The following is a 14,274-nucleotide window of genomic DNA, read 5'->3' as shown; positions in this document are numbered from 1 at the left end:
TTCTCCAAACTGGAGGCATGCCAACTGACATCTGTGTCACGAACCTTGGATAAGTACCTCATAAAACCCCACTTCAAAAGATCCAAACTGTCCCTTTAACCCCTGATGGATAACTTAGCATTTTGACATAAGATGCAGTGAGTTACTTGATGTCTGTTATATTGATTTGTTGACATTAACTCAGACAGTGAGGTTAATGTAAGCTCTGAACATGTGAGGTCTTAACTGGTAGCTGCATCAACAAAAGTGGGTGTTCTGTTTTTTTCTGAGACTTCCTGGTGGGAGTAAGTTTGGAGAGGATAAAGCATTTTTTTCTCACAGTGTAGTTGCCTTTTGGACAAAAGAACAGTTTTCCAAAACAGTGGCCAATACCTTAAATATGAAATATATTTTACAGTAGCAATATAAACATTAAGCACAACACTGTAGAGAAACTAACTAATGCTTTGCTGGAAACAGTGCTGCACCGGGGAGTAATGAAAACAAAGAAATACACACCTCAGCCAAATCTGAACCCTATCTGGGAGGCCCAAACAAAAGTAAACTTGGAAGGTTTTTTGCCCAAATGCACCAGTCCGAGAAGCACACTGCTGTTGTCTTTACAGTGGCTTTAACATAGTTCTCATGATGCAGCATCTAATCCAGTAACTCATATACATGGACACAGTGTCTGGGAGCAGATTCAAGCTCTGGAAATACATGAAAGGTTTTTTTTTTCATCTTGTGTTGTGGGTTGAAAATGTTTTTGTTCACTGACCCTGTTTGCTGCAGTTAATTTTTTGGGATGAGCAGCCAGATCTTCAGCTTTGGGACTCCTGCTAAAGCTAATGTCTATATAATACCAATATATATATATAATCAAATTCTTGTGGCAAAGCAAATCCAAACTATCCCTTTAAGGGTAGGGATATTTAAGAAGCGAGAATGAATCATAGGAGAACAACAAATGCATCCTCATAGCAGCAAGACCAGGCTGTTTTTATGTGACTTGTAATATGCTTTAACGTGTGCCGTAAAACGACACAGGATTTAGTGTCATTATGTTTTTGTTTATCCCTCAGAATCGTTTTGTCTATGAGGGGGCTTTGGAAATCCATAACGGAGGCCAGAACGCACGCTTTGGCTCGTCGCTCGCTCCGGTGCCGGATCTGAACGGAGACGGCTTCAATGACTTGGTGGTGGGAGCTCCACTGGAAGATGACCACAAAGGAGCCATTTATGTTTTCTTCAGTCAGCACAACAGAATACTGCGCAAATACAAACAGGTAGGGGTGGGCAAAAAATACAGTTAAAAGACAGCAATCTTTATTGTATTGTATTACAATATTTGTATGTTTTTTTGCTACTGACTAAAATCATGTGTATGATGACATATTAGGACGATTGTTGGTGAAAATTAAAATAAAATAAAATATGGAGCCGAGGAAGGGGTGTAATAATAGAAAATTCAGAATCTCAGAGATTAAAGTCGTAGATTTCGGACCATTTTTTTGGGATATTCTATGACATAAGAGTGATAGATATACAAGATAAAAAACTTGTGAAGTATAAACAGGTTGAGGTTCGACTTCCTCCCAATATGAACCTTGTTGCTCTTTATAGTAAATCACCTGAATTTATGGGTTTTTCCCCGTAAACTTACCACTTAAATCTTAGACAATCTCCACGTTTCTTCCTCATGAATGTAAAATATTAATCTTGGTTTTCTCTGAATAATACCCCCCTCCCTTGGCTCCATATGTTTTTTGTTTGTTTATTTCTGTCTTTATTTTTTTCACCTACAGTTGCATACGTATCCATATTACTGCTGATCATTTTCAAAAGCATATCATATGTTTGTTGTACTTCGAGTTGGTGAAAAAATCAGTACAGTATAATACTGTGATATTGTGCATCACAATATTGTATTGATACACAGGTGCCAGGTATTGATTTTTTAAGTATTTTTTAACTTGATTATATAAATCATTAATATTGTAAATACAAATTAATCTTTTGGTAGCCTACTAGAATAATAAAATGAATCACTTTTTCAATCAACAAGATTAATTTTGTTGCAATAGTAATGATTAAAGTGAGATAAAGAGACTTTTCTTTGGGTACATAATGTTTTGCTGAAAAAGGTAATAAAAGACAATAAATCACATTATTTGTTATTACAATACTTACCAAATTGCAATAATATTGTCTCGTGACTTAAGTGTCATGATAATATTGTTCCCTCTGCACTGTAATACATTTGGCAGGTGTAGTTCAGTAAAGAGAAAATAGTTCCTATATGAAACTGTTCACAACAAGGTCTGTGGATTATCTTGAGTAACTGGGTCATGATTTCTGGAAAGAGACGTCGCTGTTGAGTTTGTCAAATGTGTTTTTGGCACCACAAGCCGAGAAGTATCTAGTTCTGTTATATTGGAGAGAAGGCAGACATCTCTACAGCCAATATCACCAACACTCGGCAACTTACACCAGAACAGTCTAGAATGATAAATAGCACTACAGGTAAGAGGAAAGATGTGTATTTTTTAGTTTGGGGTGAAGTTGTCCCTTTAAGAAATACTATTTTGAAATGATCAAGGACAGTTCTTTTTTGTTGACTGTATTATTTTGAATGCACAGTATCTATTTACTACTGTATTTTCCAAAAAAGTTTAAATGTGTAGTTGCACATGACTTCTCTAATAAGGACTTCAACGACAACATTGTAAACTGTGGTTTTTGTTATTATGATGTTCTCACAGATCTCTTCTTCTGTCTGTTTTTCAGAGAATAGCAGCAGCAGATTTGGCTCCTGGCCTGCTGTACTTTGGCCGCAGTATTCATGGCACAATGGACATGAACAACGATGGTTTAGTGGATCTGGCAGTCGGTTCCCTCGGAGCTGCTGTTCTCCTTTGGTTAGTTTTTTTTTTTTTTTATCCAGTAAATATTACTGGTGTCCAAAATACAAAAGACTGTTATTGTAGTCATTTCTGCAAAAGTACAAGGCTGGTTAAACTCTATAAATAAACCTTATCAATTAATTTAAGGACTTTTTGATGAGATCATTGTTGCATTTTAAAGCAAAATAAGTTGGTAATAACCCTCTAATAAAGATCCTAATGTATGCCTTCAGAAAGAATAATATTTTTAAGATAAATTCTTGAATCTCAGAGGTCATGGGTTGGCTTCACCTGTACCACCTTTACCCCCTCTCAGGTCGCAGAGTGTCGTCCGGATATACACCACTGTCAGGTTTGAGCCCAGTAAGGTCAACATCTTTGTGAAGGACTGTCAGCGAGGTGGCAAAGATGTGACCTGTATGTCAGCCATTGTATGTTTCAACATCACTGCCAGGACGGCCATTCCTCCCACACAGGAAATTGGTAAGCCAGCAAAAATAATCCCTGCTGAGGAAGCATCTCAGTAAATCTCCCAAGTTCCTCCGTCTTTGCCTTATGTTTGACATCTTCCAGAGGTTAACACCATGAGACCCAACCTTTCTGTCTTTTTTGGGGGTCAGGCGATCTTTAGAGGAAAATAGCAGGTTAACAGTATATTCCACATAAAAGAGATATCATCTGAAAGCTGGGGACCTGTAATAAACACTGTGTTTTGGCTAGGAACATATTCAAATTCTAAAGGGTATAGGAGCTTATAATATTAAAATGGAAGTATATGATGGCCATTTCTGTGCTCAGTTATGTTTCATACGTTGTTGCAAAACTTTAATGTAACTGTAAATATACCTATAAAGGCCAAACATCCCTTGAATGCCTGAAGCCTTCAGTTTGTGGCTGTAAAGTTTCATGAGGCTGTGATTATCCAACAGGCTCACAATAGGTCATTTTATACAGTGATGTCCATTTAAAAAAAATGGTTTTACTACAAAAAGTAGCTACTATGGGGTAACATCATCTCATACGAATAAAATTAGGTTCATTGAATCCTCGAGATTGTTACCTTTCCAGTCATACCCAATTTAGACCCAGCTCAATGAATGTTTTAGTTTCAGTTTCACTGCACCTGGTAATCTGCTGCTCCATCTGTGCCCAGAGTACACTCTGCACTCTGTGAGTGTGATGCAATGCATAACCGACCATCATAAAGATTGCAGTAGCACTCCTAATTAATGATCCAGTCTCAAAAATATAAAAAGTTTGTGGCAGCAGATTTTTTTAATCAGGGAAGGCCACCAAATATAAAATAAATGTGTGGGAAACCTTGTACATGCAAAAAGCTGTATTAATTTTTGCCCAGGAACAAGCAAAAAATGGTATTTCTTTAAAAGGGAGTCTTGTGGCTTTGGTCGTCTAATTTCATATGATGCCAGCATCATTACTCTAGCTCTAAGACTCAGCCCGCTTCAGCCTCTTAAAGACAGGAATGTCGGCCAGAATTGCCAGTGACCTCATAGGTCTCCATTAATTTAATCTAAAAGTGAAGCATATCCTTTTACCTCATGCAAAGCCCATCACATTTCTAGATAAAACAACAATTCTTAAGAAAAGAAAAGTATTTTCTAAGAGAAGAAGATGCTTTCACTGCTATCTGTATTGTCAAACCTTAAACAGATCATTTTTACCGATACGCTCGGTGTTACTTCAACTGTTGTTTGGTTCATGACAGGATAAAACATGGCTGTTTTCAAGAGAGTAACGGCATACAGCCTTCTCAATGTATATATCCTTCATGTCTTGGCTCCAGTAGACTCGTCAGCATGCAGCTTCCTGTAAAATCTGTCATGGCTCCTTTGGTTCAGAGTGGCGCCAAAGCAAAATGTTTCTTTACAAGCAGAAAGAGATTCTGATCTCATTGCTGTGCTCTGCCAAAGCTGATGCTGCTGCCTCCAAACGTGGTGTATCTGAACCACACTGGTGCTGTCAGATGTTCCTTTTATTGTGTGAACGCTGGTTAGAATGCACTGAGTTGATCATTTTTTATGTATTTTTTAGTTTTGGTGGTGACAGCTCATAGACAACTCAGTCCTGCAGATGGGTGATCGTACCTGCATGTGTTTCTATGCTCACAATTTGTTTAAAGAAATGACGGGGTCCAGTTTCACCGAGTATGAGGGAGCAGAGATGAGGGAGAGCGTGTTCTGAGTTAACCTCTTGACCCTTCAACATCTTTATCAAATCTATCAGACCTGCTCAAACAGAGCAGAGCAAGAAGAAGGACTTATCTTGTCTTCGCTGGTTACTTACAGTGGGACATGTTTATTTAATTTTCCTCTCATTGTCGTGTCTGGCTAGTAATGCATGGCAGATGTGCTGGTGTTTGTGAGTTTGCTGCAGTCTATTGCACAAAATGGATCACTTTTTTGTGCCAGAGTCAAGTTAGTATTATTTATGCAAATATCTGTTTACAGTACTGAAGAGAAAAGACTCAGCCATCTACTTTTTAGATGTCCTTTGTTAAATGTAATATACTGATGACACATGTTGTTGTGAGGCCAAATAGCTCTAAAAACTGGAAAGGTCCACCATTGAGTCATTTGTAAATTAGAGTTTCTCTGATCCAAAAAGGAGAACTTTTATGGAATAGCTGATGCTGATAACTGTGGTGAAAAGTGGAGAAAATCTAACAATTTAGGGTCCATCGTATGCCCAGATCTTTTTGCATAATGCATAAAGATTTCTTCCTCTCTCTAATTGTCTCATTGACCCCAAACACAGCTCATGCACCAGTTCAGCCCCAGTAGATTTTGCCTCCTGCCATGAAAACACGAGGCAATAAATGGAAAGCCTTTTAAACAATGTGGCTTGGAAATGACTCAGTGCTGCAGCCAGAGGGGTTTGGATTCTTATATATGTTGGTCACACATTCATCATATGTTCAGACTCAAGCTAATATTGCATTGCAATGTTATGGTGATGTCATTCACCAAAGTCTGATGCAGCCATTTGTCAATTAGTCTGCACTAACCCAAAAACAGCAGCCCATTCATCTTATTTTGACCCAAATAGAAAAGGATCTTTTGCTATTTCACATGGAAGTGTAATTCATCAACTCTTCTTATGACCCACCAGGGATTAAATATAATGTCTCCATTGCGGAGAGACGTTTCAATCCTCGAGCCATACTGGACAACCCAAACAAGGTGCAGCCTCAAAACCTGACCCTCTATCCCGGAGAAGAGACCTGCGAACACATCTACTTCCACGTCATGGTGAGGCCATAACCAGTAACAACATGCAGTGGCAGAATTGGACTTATTTTGTTTGTTTTTAATTTAACTTTGTTTGTTTATTAAAGGTATACTGTGCAGAATTTGCAGAATGTGCGTGGCAGTGTGTTTTTCTACAGAGACTCTGCTGCCCTCTGCCCCTTTTTTTTCTTATTGTTTTATTCATGATGTTCGTGAGCATAACATAGAGGTGAGGTCGTAACTAAACATAAAGGTAAAGCAGCAAGCATCCAAGAGGAAGCTACAGAAATTGGCAGACAGAGTGGCAAAAAAAATGCAAATATAGTAAAGCAAAATGCCAAGTTTAGGAAATCTGAGTCAGCTTTTACTTTTACTGGCAATACAAACAATTGCAAATAATTCCTGCATAGTATAGGCCTACATCTAGTGCCTGTGTCCACATAGCATTTTTCTTCAGTAGAAAAGTGGTGGCAGGTGCTGGGGAGCGCTTCATCCTAGCATTTTTTTATGACTTGCTATGGATGGATATGTTTCTATGTCAGCAAGATCTTGCTAGGTAGCTAACTTAGGGTTACATTAACAACAAGCTTATGACGCCTGGTGATAAAAGCACAACACTCACACACTCCATTTGGTGTCCGCCCAATGATCTGCTCCCACGATTTTCTCTCCCTGTTGTAATACTTTCTGACTGACATGTACAACAATTTAAGAGGTGGCGGTGATGACACCAGAGCCTTTTTGAAATGTTCAGATATTTTCAATTAGAAGCGCTCTGAGCAACTGCACAAAAAAAGTCGGAGCACTTTAAAAAAAAAGATGCTGGGCGCTGCACTTTTTTTCTAGGCAGCTGCATATGCTCTCTCCACAGATGCTGGTGTTCAGAAAAAAGTCATATGAACACAGTTTACTTACAAATTACTCATTCATTCCAAGACTACTGTGTTTCACTTTATGCTTGAATAGATGAGATTGCTGTACATTACAAGTGGGATTTTGTAGAAAGTTTGAGTGTCATGTGAAGGTTTAAATGCTGCTGCTGTTTTTGCTGTTTTTCTGTTTGTTTTTGTTTTACAAGAATTCAGTTTTGGCAGAATCACTGGATATTTGTAGGGCTTTTTTTTTGTTACATAAAAGGATTCATATTTTACCATATTGCATTTCAGCAGAGCATACTTCAGTCAGCTTCTACGGTCTTAAAACATATTGCTGATATTGGTCTCCCACAATGGTCAAAACCAGCACACACTGCACATTAAAATGAGATTATAATCGCATCTTTTTTGTGTCTTGTACATTTGTGTAAACTTTTTGAAAGCAAAACAATATTTTAGTGCCATAGATAAAGTGCCTTGATAAAAGAGTAAATCCACCGGCTAATGTTTGACCTTAATGTTTTATATTAGGAGACCACAGACTACGCACGGCCAATAGTGTTTGCTGTACAAGCGGGGCTACGAGATCCATCCAACGGACCAGTTTTGGATGACAGCTGGCCTACTGTTGTGAGGACTGAGGTGAGAGGCAATGATTAATGTGCTTTTTGTGCTTATTATTTGTTTCTAACAAAGTAGATATAAAAAAGGAAAAGATTAGTGGTTTCTTTGACTTGACAAAAGCTTGTCTCTTTGGTCAGCTGCCTTTCTGGAACGGCTGTGACGAGGATGACCGCTGCATGCCTGACCTTGCGCTGCAGAGTATGACCGACCTGATGACTCGAAAGTAGGCACACGCACGAAAATACACAGACGTACTTTATTTTCACACCAAAATGAAACATAAAACCGAGATCCTCAGCTGCTCTCTTACTTATAATTTCACTTTTCTTTCTCTTGCTGCCTCCCAGTCATTTCTGTGCACAGCCTGTACAGTCTCGTGGGGCTTTCTGCCGCCATCTAAGTGAAGGAGGCGCCGAGGGATCTCTGCGGATTATAGAGGGCAACAGGAGGAGGATGGTGGTGGATGTCCGATTGGAGAACAAAGGAGAGAACGCCTACAATGCTCGCCTAAATATCACCTACACAGCCAATCTGATCTTCTCCAGCCTCATAGTGAAGGTGCATTATCATCTGGCAAACTCATGTGTTAAATGATGCGAGCATATTTTTTTTAATTGTGTAAAAGTGTCTAAAATATTCAGAAAAGTCTCAGATTAAACCAGGAGAGGAGATGTGATAAATGCTGTTTTTAGACATTTAGACCATTAATATATCAGCAAACCACTGTCGCTGTGAAAAGATTTAGAGTAACGGCATCCTGAGCAGAGAATGAAGTCGGGCTACCTCTGTGTGTGTTGTTATCCGAGCTTCCTCTTCTTTATTGTGGTAGACAGTCTAGTCAGAGGTCATGTGAGTCCCTGTGTGTGTATCACACTGGCTAACTAATAGCCACCGCTTTGCACTGCGCTCATACGGCCATAACTGCTGATAACGCCATCCAAACCCACGGTTGCAGAATAGCCTCGTTGCTGAAAGGCCACCTTCCAGTCCCCCTCCCCATGTTAACACTCTGAGCTCTGTCAGCACTGTTGCAGTTATTAGCACTGTTTGTAACCTCCGTGTTGAGAGCTGTGTGCAGATAATCCCAAATCTGACTTTTTTTGTTTTTTTCTTTTAAACTCCTCCTCACTCATTAATATATTAATTGAAACCAACTTTTTTTCAAGGCTGCCCTCAGACAATTGCACATTTGTTGAACAATTTGGGTTTCCGGTACGGATCAGGCAGTGACAATATGCTCTTAATGTTGCATAACCCTTCTTTAAGCTGTTACCCTGTAAATTGTTATTATTTTTTGATCCAGGACAACTCTGACATCAAAATTGAGTGTTTCGTTGAAGACAAACTGCGGAGTGAGAAGATCTGCAATGTCAGCGCTCCGTTCATGAGGGCCAAAACTCAGGTGAGAAATCACATACTGAATCAGTGAGATTATCAACTTTAAAAGGCCAAAACATGTGACTTTCAGTGTGGAGTTGTGAATTGGTCATTAGATAATCTTCTAACAAAACTGTGGGTATATCTTTTGCTGTTGTATTGTGAAAACAGTCAAACCAAAATGATAAATTGGTAGATTTGCACTGGTTCTAGAGCATTTTCACAAATCTGACATTTTGTTCCTGGGTGTTTGGGGTGTTTTAAGTCCAAGAAGACCATATGTTTTAGGTGAGAATCCGAATTTCTGTATTTATGCGACTGAATAGAAAACAGATGTAGAAGTTGATCTTTCCAACCATAAAAAATTCATTCATATTGGAGTTTGCATACTGATTTCCAAATATGATAGAAATCAGTTCAGATGTTGGCACTTCTGACTTAAATAAAAATCTGGGTTCGTGTCCACATCCCGCATTGCGCTGCTACTCCGGTGCTGAGAAAACATTGACGTGGGCCATATTAGATCACACAGGACCTAAAACACATGCTGCCGGCTTTAGATGACCATGACAGACCACACTGGTTAATGTGAAACCCACAAGCCAACCAGAAGAGCCCAGTTTAGTTCTGGTTTGAAAGATTCTTTCTTTCTATAGTCTGACATGAAAGTCTACAATGTCAACACTTAAATATGTCCTTCTCTATTTAACTTCATCACTTTAACAAATATGAATAGGAAGAAACTTTAATATAGAGATGACCTAATTTAACATTTCCTTTTGATTACATCAGTTTAAAGGGCTTTTGGCGGCTTATCAAGACAAAACAAAACACTAGAGATTAAAATCAAGATCTGTATCGTAATTTATGTCCTGTGGCTCAACATTATTTACAGTTCTGTGCATAAGGGACGGTTTAACAAGGCACATAATGATGTTGAACTGAAGACTCTCTGTGGTTTCCAAGACCGGTCACATACTCTTAAACTTGAAGATCTTAAAGTTCAAGTTACTATTAAGTCCAAGCAGGAAGTGAAAAAGGGACTGTGTTGATAAAAACAGAGAAAAAAAAATCTTTAATTGGTCACAAAAAGGAAGAAAGCCTTTTACAAACAAATACACTTTAAACATTTAAAATTAGTATAAAACAAACATTTACTCCAGCATCATGGCTAGATGACATCATTGAGAAAGAAAAAAACAACAACATAAAAAAAGAGAATATTATAGTGCATAAGTTTAAACATAGATGAATATAACCAGTAATTAAAGCATGACCCAGTAAGCATAATAAAAGTTGGCTTTCTACATTTCTGCAAACCATGGATATGTAACATTTGTAACTTAAGTTTCAACAATGCAAATGTGTGGTTATTATTAGGCACAAAAACCACTTGGTTATGGTATGGAAAAGATATTGTTTTATCCTCAAATACCCAGTGTTGGTGGCACAATGACTGGTGGAAATGCAGCAATGGCTCCCTAAAAACACTCGCTAATGGTGCGACAGTAAGCGTCAGCAATGTACTGATGACTTGTTAAAAAACACCCACTTTTGGAGGTATAAGTGCCACTGGAAACGCAATGATGGCTCGCTAGATAATACCCAGCTTTGGTGCCACAACCGCTGCTGTAAACGCAGCAACGTCCGTCTACAAAATACCCTGCTTTGATGGCTCAGTTGCTGCTCGAAATGCAGTAATGGGTCACTAAAAAACAACTGGTGTTGGTCTCAAACAGTCTTCTGCAGCTTGGCAGGCATCTCACTTAGGTCTCAATCCATCCACCATCTCATAAATTGAAGAACTATGTCAGATTAAAAATGTAGATATGATACGTAATAAATGTTCACATGTAATATATCAGTAGTTTGCAGAAATGAACAATCTCAACATTTTCCTCTGGCGACTGGGCTTTTAAAGCACCAGGTAGGGGAGGGCATGAAGGGCAATCAGCCATCCTCCTCATCAGGCATCTGTGTCAAGGATTTTAAGAGATCCAGATAGGCCTCCAGATTGTTTCATCCTGCTTGATACAGATCAGTGCCTCCTTGGTCCAGGCTCCAAATTTAAATAAGGAGCCCAACCAGCAAAGAGGTGGAAGTCTAGACCGTTTGCAGTGTGCCAGAGAGAGTAAATGAGGGATTTTATGGTATTTAAGTCTGATATGTTCAAGTGACATTTTTTCCACACTGAGAATGTGTTCACAGTTTTTTAAACGCTTTTCAAGTGATAAAACAAGTCAAGCTTTTTTCCAGAGCTTTTGGCTGTATCCCACGACCTTAACCATGAAACTTTAGTCATGCAATATATGACCATAAACTTTATAAGACCACTTGTTATAATGTGACCATACTTTTTAAGATACTTAGGTCACATGATGGCAACTTATAATTTATTCATTCATTCATTCATTCATTCTTTGTTTATCCTGTTCAGGCTCGTGGGGGGGTTAGGGTCTATCCCACACTGGACAAGAGTTAATGTACTCACTGGACAGGTCAATAGACAATCACAGGGCTGACACACAGAGACAGACAACCATTCACGCTCACACTCACACCCTCATGCAATTCAGGGTCCCAAATTGACCTAACCTGCATGTCTTTGGACTGTGTGAAGAAGCCAGAGAACCCAAAGAAAACATGGTGAGAACACACAAACTCCGCAGAGAAGCCGAGCTGGTCAGTGGGTTCAAACCCAGAACCCTGAGGTGCCAGTGCTAACCACTGCACCACCGTGTCGCCCCCTCTGAGCTCATATTTAATGTTTTCCCAAGGTCAAGAATGAACCTCGACATTTTTCATCTAACATTCCTGTAAGAAATGTCACTGGCGCTATAACGCATAAGTGTAACTGAAAACCTACGGTGCGGAGAATGTTCTGGGACATCAGCCATAACAAATGTGTGTTGCTCATACTGACTTAAAATCATTTTTTTTAAAGGTTATTAGAGTTGAGACCAACATCAGTCTTAATGTGCTGCATTCAGATGCCTTTCACAAGCAATTAAACCTCTGGAACCTGAGAAAATTGGTTTGATATCTTTTGAAAACATGAGGAAAAGACAACAAGCAACTTGGCAAAAATTAGTAAAAGGTGACAAGAAAATGACTTGAAAATTAGCCGTGGGGATAATAGGGAAAAAATGTCCAGAAAACTCCTTATTTAAAGAACTGTCTTAAGGTCTTTGTAATATATATATATATTTTATTTTTTTTTATTTTTTACTTTTTTTTGCCTATTTTCAGGTAATTTTCTTGTCACTTTTCAACTTATTTCTGGCTATATTTAGGCACATTTTTGTTACTCATTGCCGCCTTCTCATGTTTTTTAAAAGACGTCAAGCTAATTTTCTCAGATTTCAAAGGGTTAAAGCAAGTGTTCAGCGATAAAAGTCAGCCATGCAATACCTTCTTCCTCTATAGACTATAAAAACTTAAATCAGCATCCCATTTGGTTGTTGTTACATTATTATCAAGATGCATCTTAGCAACGGGGTAAACACAGGTGAAGAGCGTTCTCCTTTGGCCATTAGGAACATTTTCTCTCCGCTTCAGCCCGGAGCACCAGGTGAGACTGAGTGAAAGATACTGAGAGTTTTCTTTTCTCTCATCTGTTCCTGATTCTCACGTTCAGTTTTGCTGTATCCGAACCTTTCCACAGGCTTGTAATGTCAATGATATTTACGAGACTCCAGTGAATTTTACAGCACGGCATCAAGTTTTATTTTTAAGAGGGTGATGTTTGAATTAAGTCCGATAGGGATGACACTGATGGTATGTCGCATGGTGAAATTAAAAGCTATTAAACAGTGAGCAGATTATATGTAAGCCGTCTTTCTCATTGATGTATGAACAAAAGTCTCTCAAAGTCTTATGATAAATACTGAAGGAATGAAGTAATGAAGGTGATTGAAAGAGTTCATGAAATGTCCTAGCCACGTCATTATCGCAAACAATAGTCCATCTCCGGGGCAACGAAAATATCACTGCATTTCTCTGTAACGCTCCCCAACAACTTAACCAAGAGGTCACCCTTTAAAATCTCACTGAGTGATTCATACCCACTCATTCTGCCTGAACAGCATCCAGAGCCACAAAGGCTGATCTGCTCTGGTCGGGAGCCTTTTAAAAATGTGGCACACAGTTAAACAAGGCTGATTGTGCACCGGTGCTGCTGCCAAGCCCGCCTGAAACCGCAGCTTAGCTGAAGAAAACTAGGAAACTCGGGGCAAGATTTTAAAACAGTTATCACTCCTGTTTTGACTTTTCCGGTTGCTTCTGACCTGTGTAAAACTAGCATGTAAACTTCACCACTGCTGCAGCAAAGTGAGGTCTAGAGATCATACCCTGGTAGCGACGCATGTGTTTTTGTTTCTCGTGGGCGTACACAGAGACAGGGAACAGTAGATATTGCAAATTAATTGTTTGATGATTGACAGTGGATGTGGCTCAGGGATGCGGGTGGACTACATCAACCCCAGAGGAGGAAGGAGAGCTTCATGCTCCGTCTGAGTTTCCATGTTCAACTATGCTGGCACACAAACGTCCTCTAGCCACGGACAGTCATGTCTTCCAAACCCCTACCGCTTGCATGCATGTGTGTGTCTGTGCATTCTTATGTGCGTGTTTTGTGTTTTTATCCGACTTTCCCCTAAATTACCATCAACATAGATTCGTCCAATTATTTTGAAAACAGACTAAAACATGAACTATTCCTTTCCAGGACATTCATAACAAAGACAAAAACAAGGGGTCGTTTTCCACTAATAAGATTATGTGAAAAGAGGCAGTGGTGGAAGAAGTATGAAGAGCCTTTAGCTAAGTAAAAGTAACAATACAACAGTGTAAAAAATACTCCATGACAAGAAAGAATATTCCATTCATATTCCTACTGAAGTAAAAGTTCAACCAAATATGATTTAAGTATTAGTAGTAAATGTTCTTCCCATTAGCCTTTAAAAATTATTAACATGAAATTGTCTTCGCAGTTAGAGGTGAAATATCGGGACAGAAATGCATATTTTTCCACTTACCTGTATTGCTGTACCTGCTATTTATTAATAGCAGTTTTGGAGATATCAGCTGTAGAGATGTCTGCCTTCTCGCCAGTATAATGGAATTAAAAGGCACTCGGCTTGTTGTGCTCAGTGCACCAATAACTACATTTGAAAGGCTACTCAAGATAATCCACAGACCTCGCTGTGAGCAGTCAGCTGGCCACCAACGTTGTTAAACGTTGACATTTGTCTTTAATGTGTACTATAG

At 39.0% G+C, this 14,274-nt stretch overlaps 1 protein-coding gene across 3 annotated transcripts in view; it reads left to right on the top strand.

The window, feature by feature from the left end:
• itga11a (integrin, alpha 11a) overlaps nucleotides 1-14,274 on the top strand; it is a 95,547-nt gene that overhangs the window by 73,019 nt on the left and 8,254 nt on the right. For all 3 annotated transcript variants that reach the window (XM_088075129.1, XM_042491529.2, XM_088075139.1), the window contains 8 exons: nucleotides 1,062-1,265; nucleotides 2,767-2,897; nucleotides 3,199-3,365; nucleotides 6,012-6,151; nucleotides 7,537-7,647; nucleotides 7,767-7,852; nucleotides 7,977-8,187; nucleotides 8,933-9,031. In XM_088075129.1, the coding sequence (XP_087931255.1) occupies nucleotides 1,062-1,265; nucleotides 2,767-2,897; nucleotides 3,199-3,365; nucleotides 6,012-6,151; nucleotides 7,537-7,647; nucleotides 7,767-7,852; nucleotides 7,977-8,187; nucleotides 8,933-9,031 (1,149 nt within the window). The remainder of the gene's footprint in view (nucleotides 1-1,061; nucleotides 1,266-2,766; nucleotides 2,898-3,198; nucleotides 3,366-6,011; nucleotides 6,152-7,536; nucleotides 7,648-7,766; nucleotides 7,853-7,976; nucleotides 8,188-8,932; nucleotides 9,032-14,274) is intronic.

Source organism: Plectropomus leopardus, chromosome 1 (assembly GCF_026936395.1).
Source record: "Plectropomus leopardus strain MGB_pleo_1.0 chromosome 1, ASM2693639v1, whole genome shotgun sequence".
Lineage (NCBI taxonomy): Eukaryota > Metazoa > Chordata > Actinopteri > Perciformes > Serranidae > Plectropomus > Plectropomus leopardus.
This window is presented reverse-complemented; position numbering and strand designations above follow the sequence as displayed.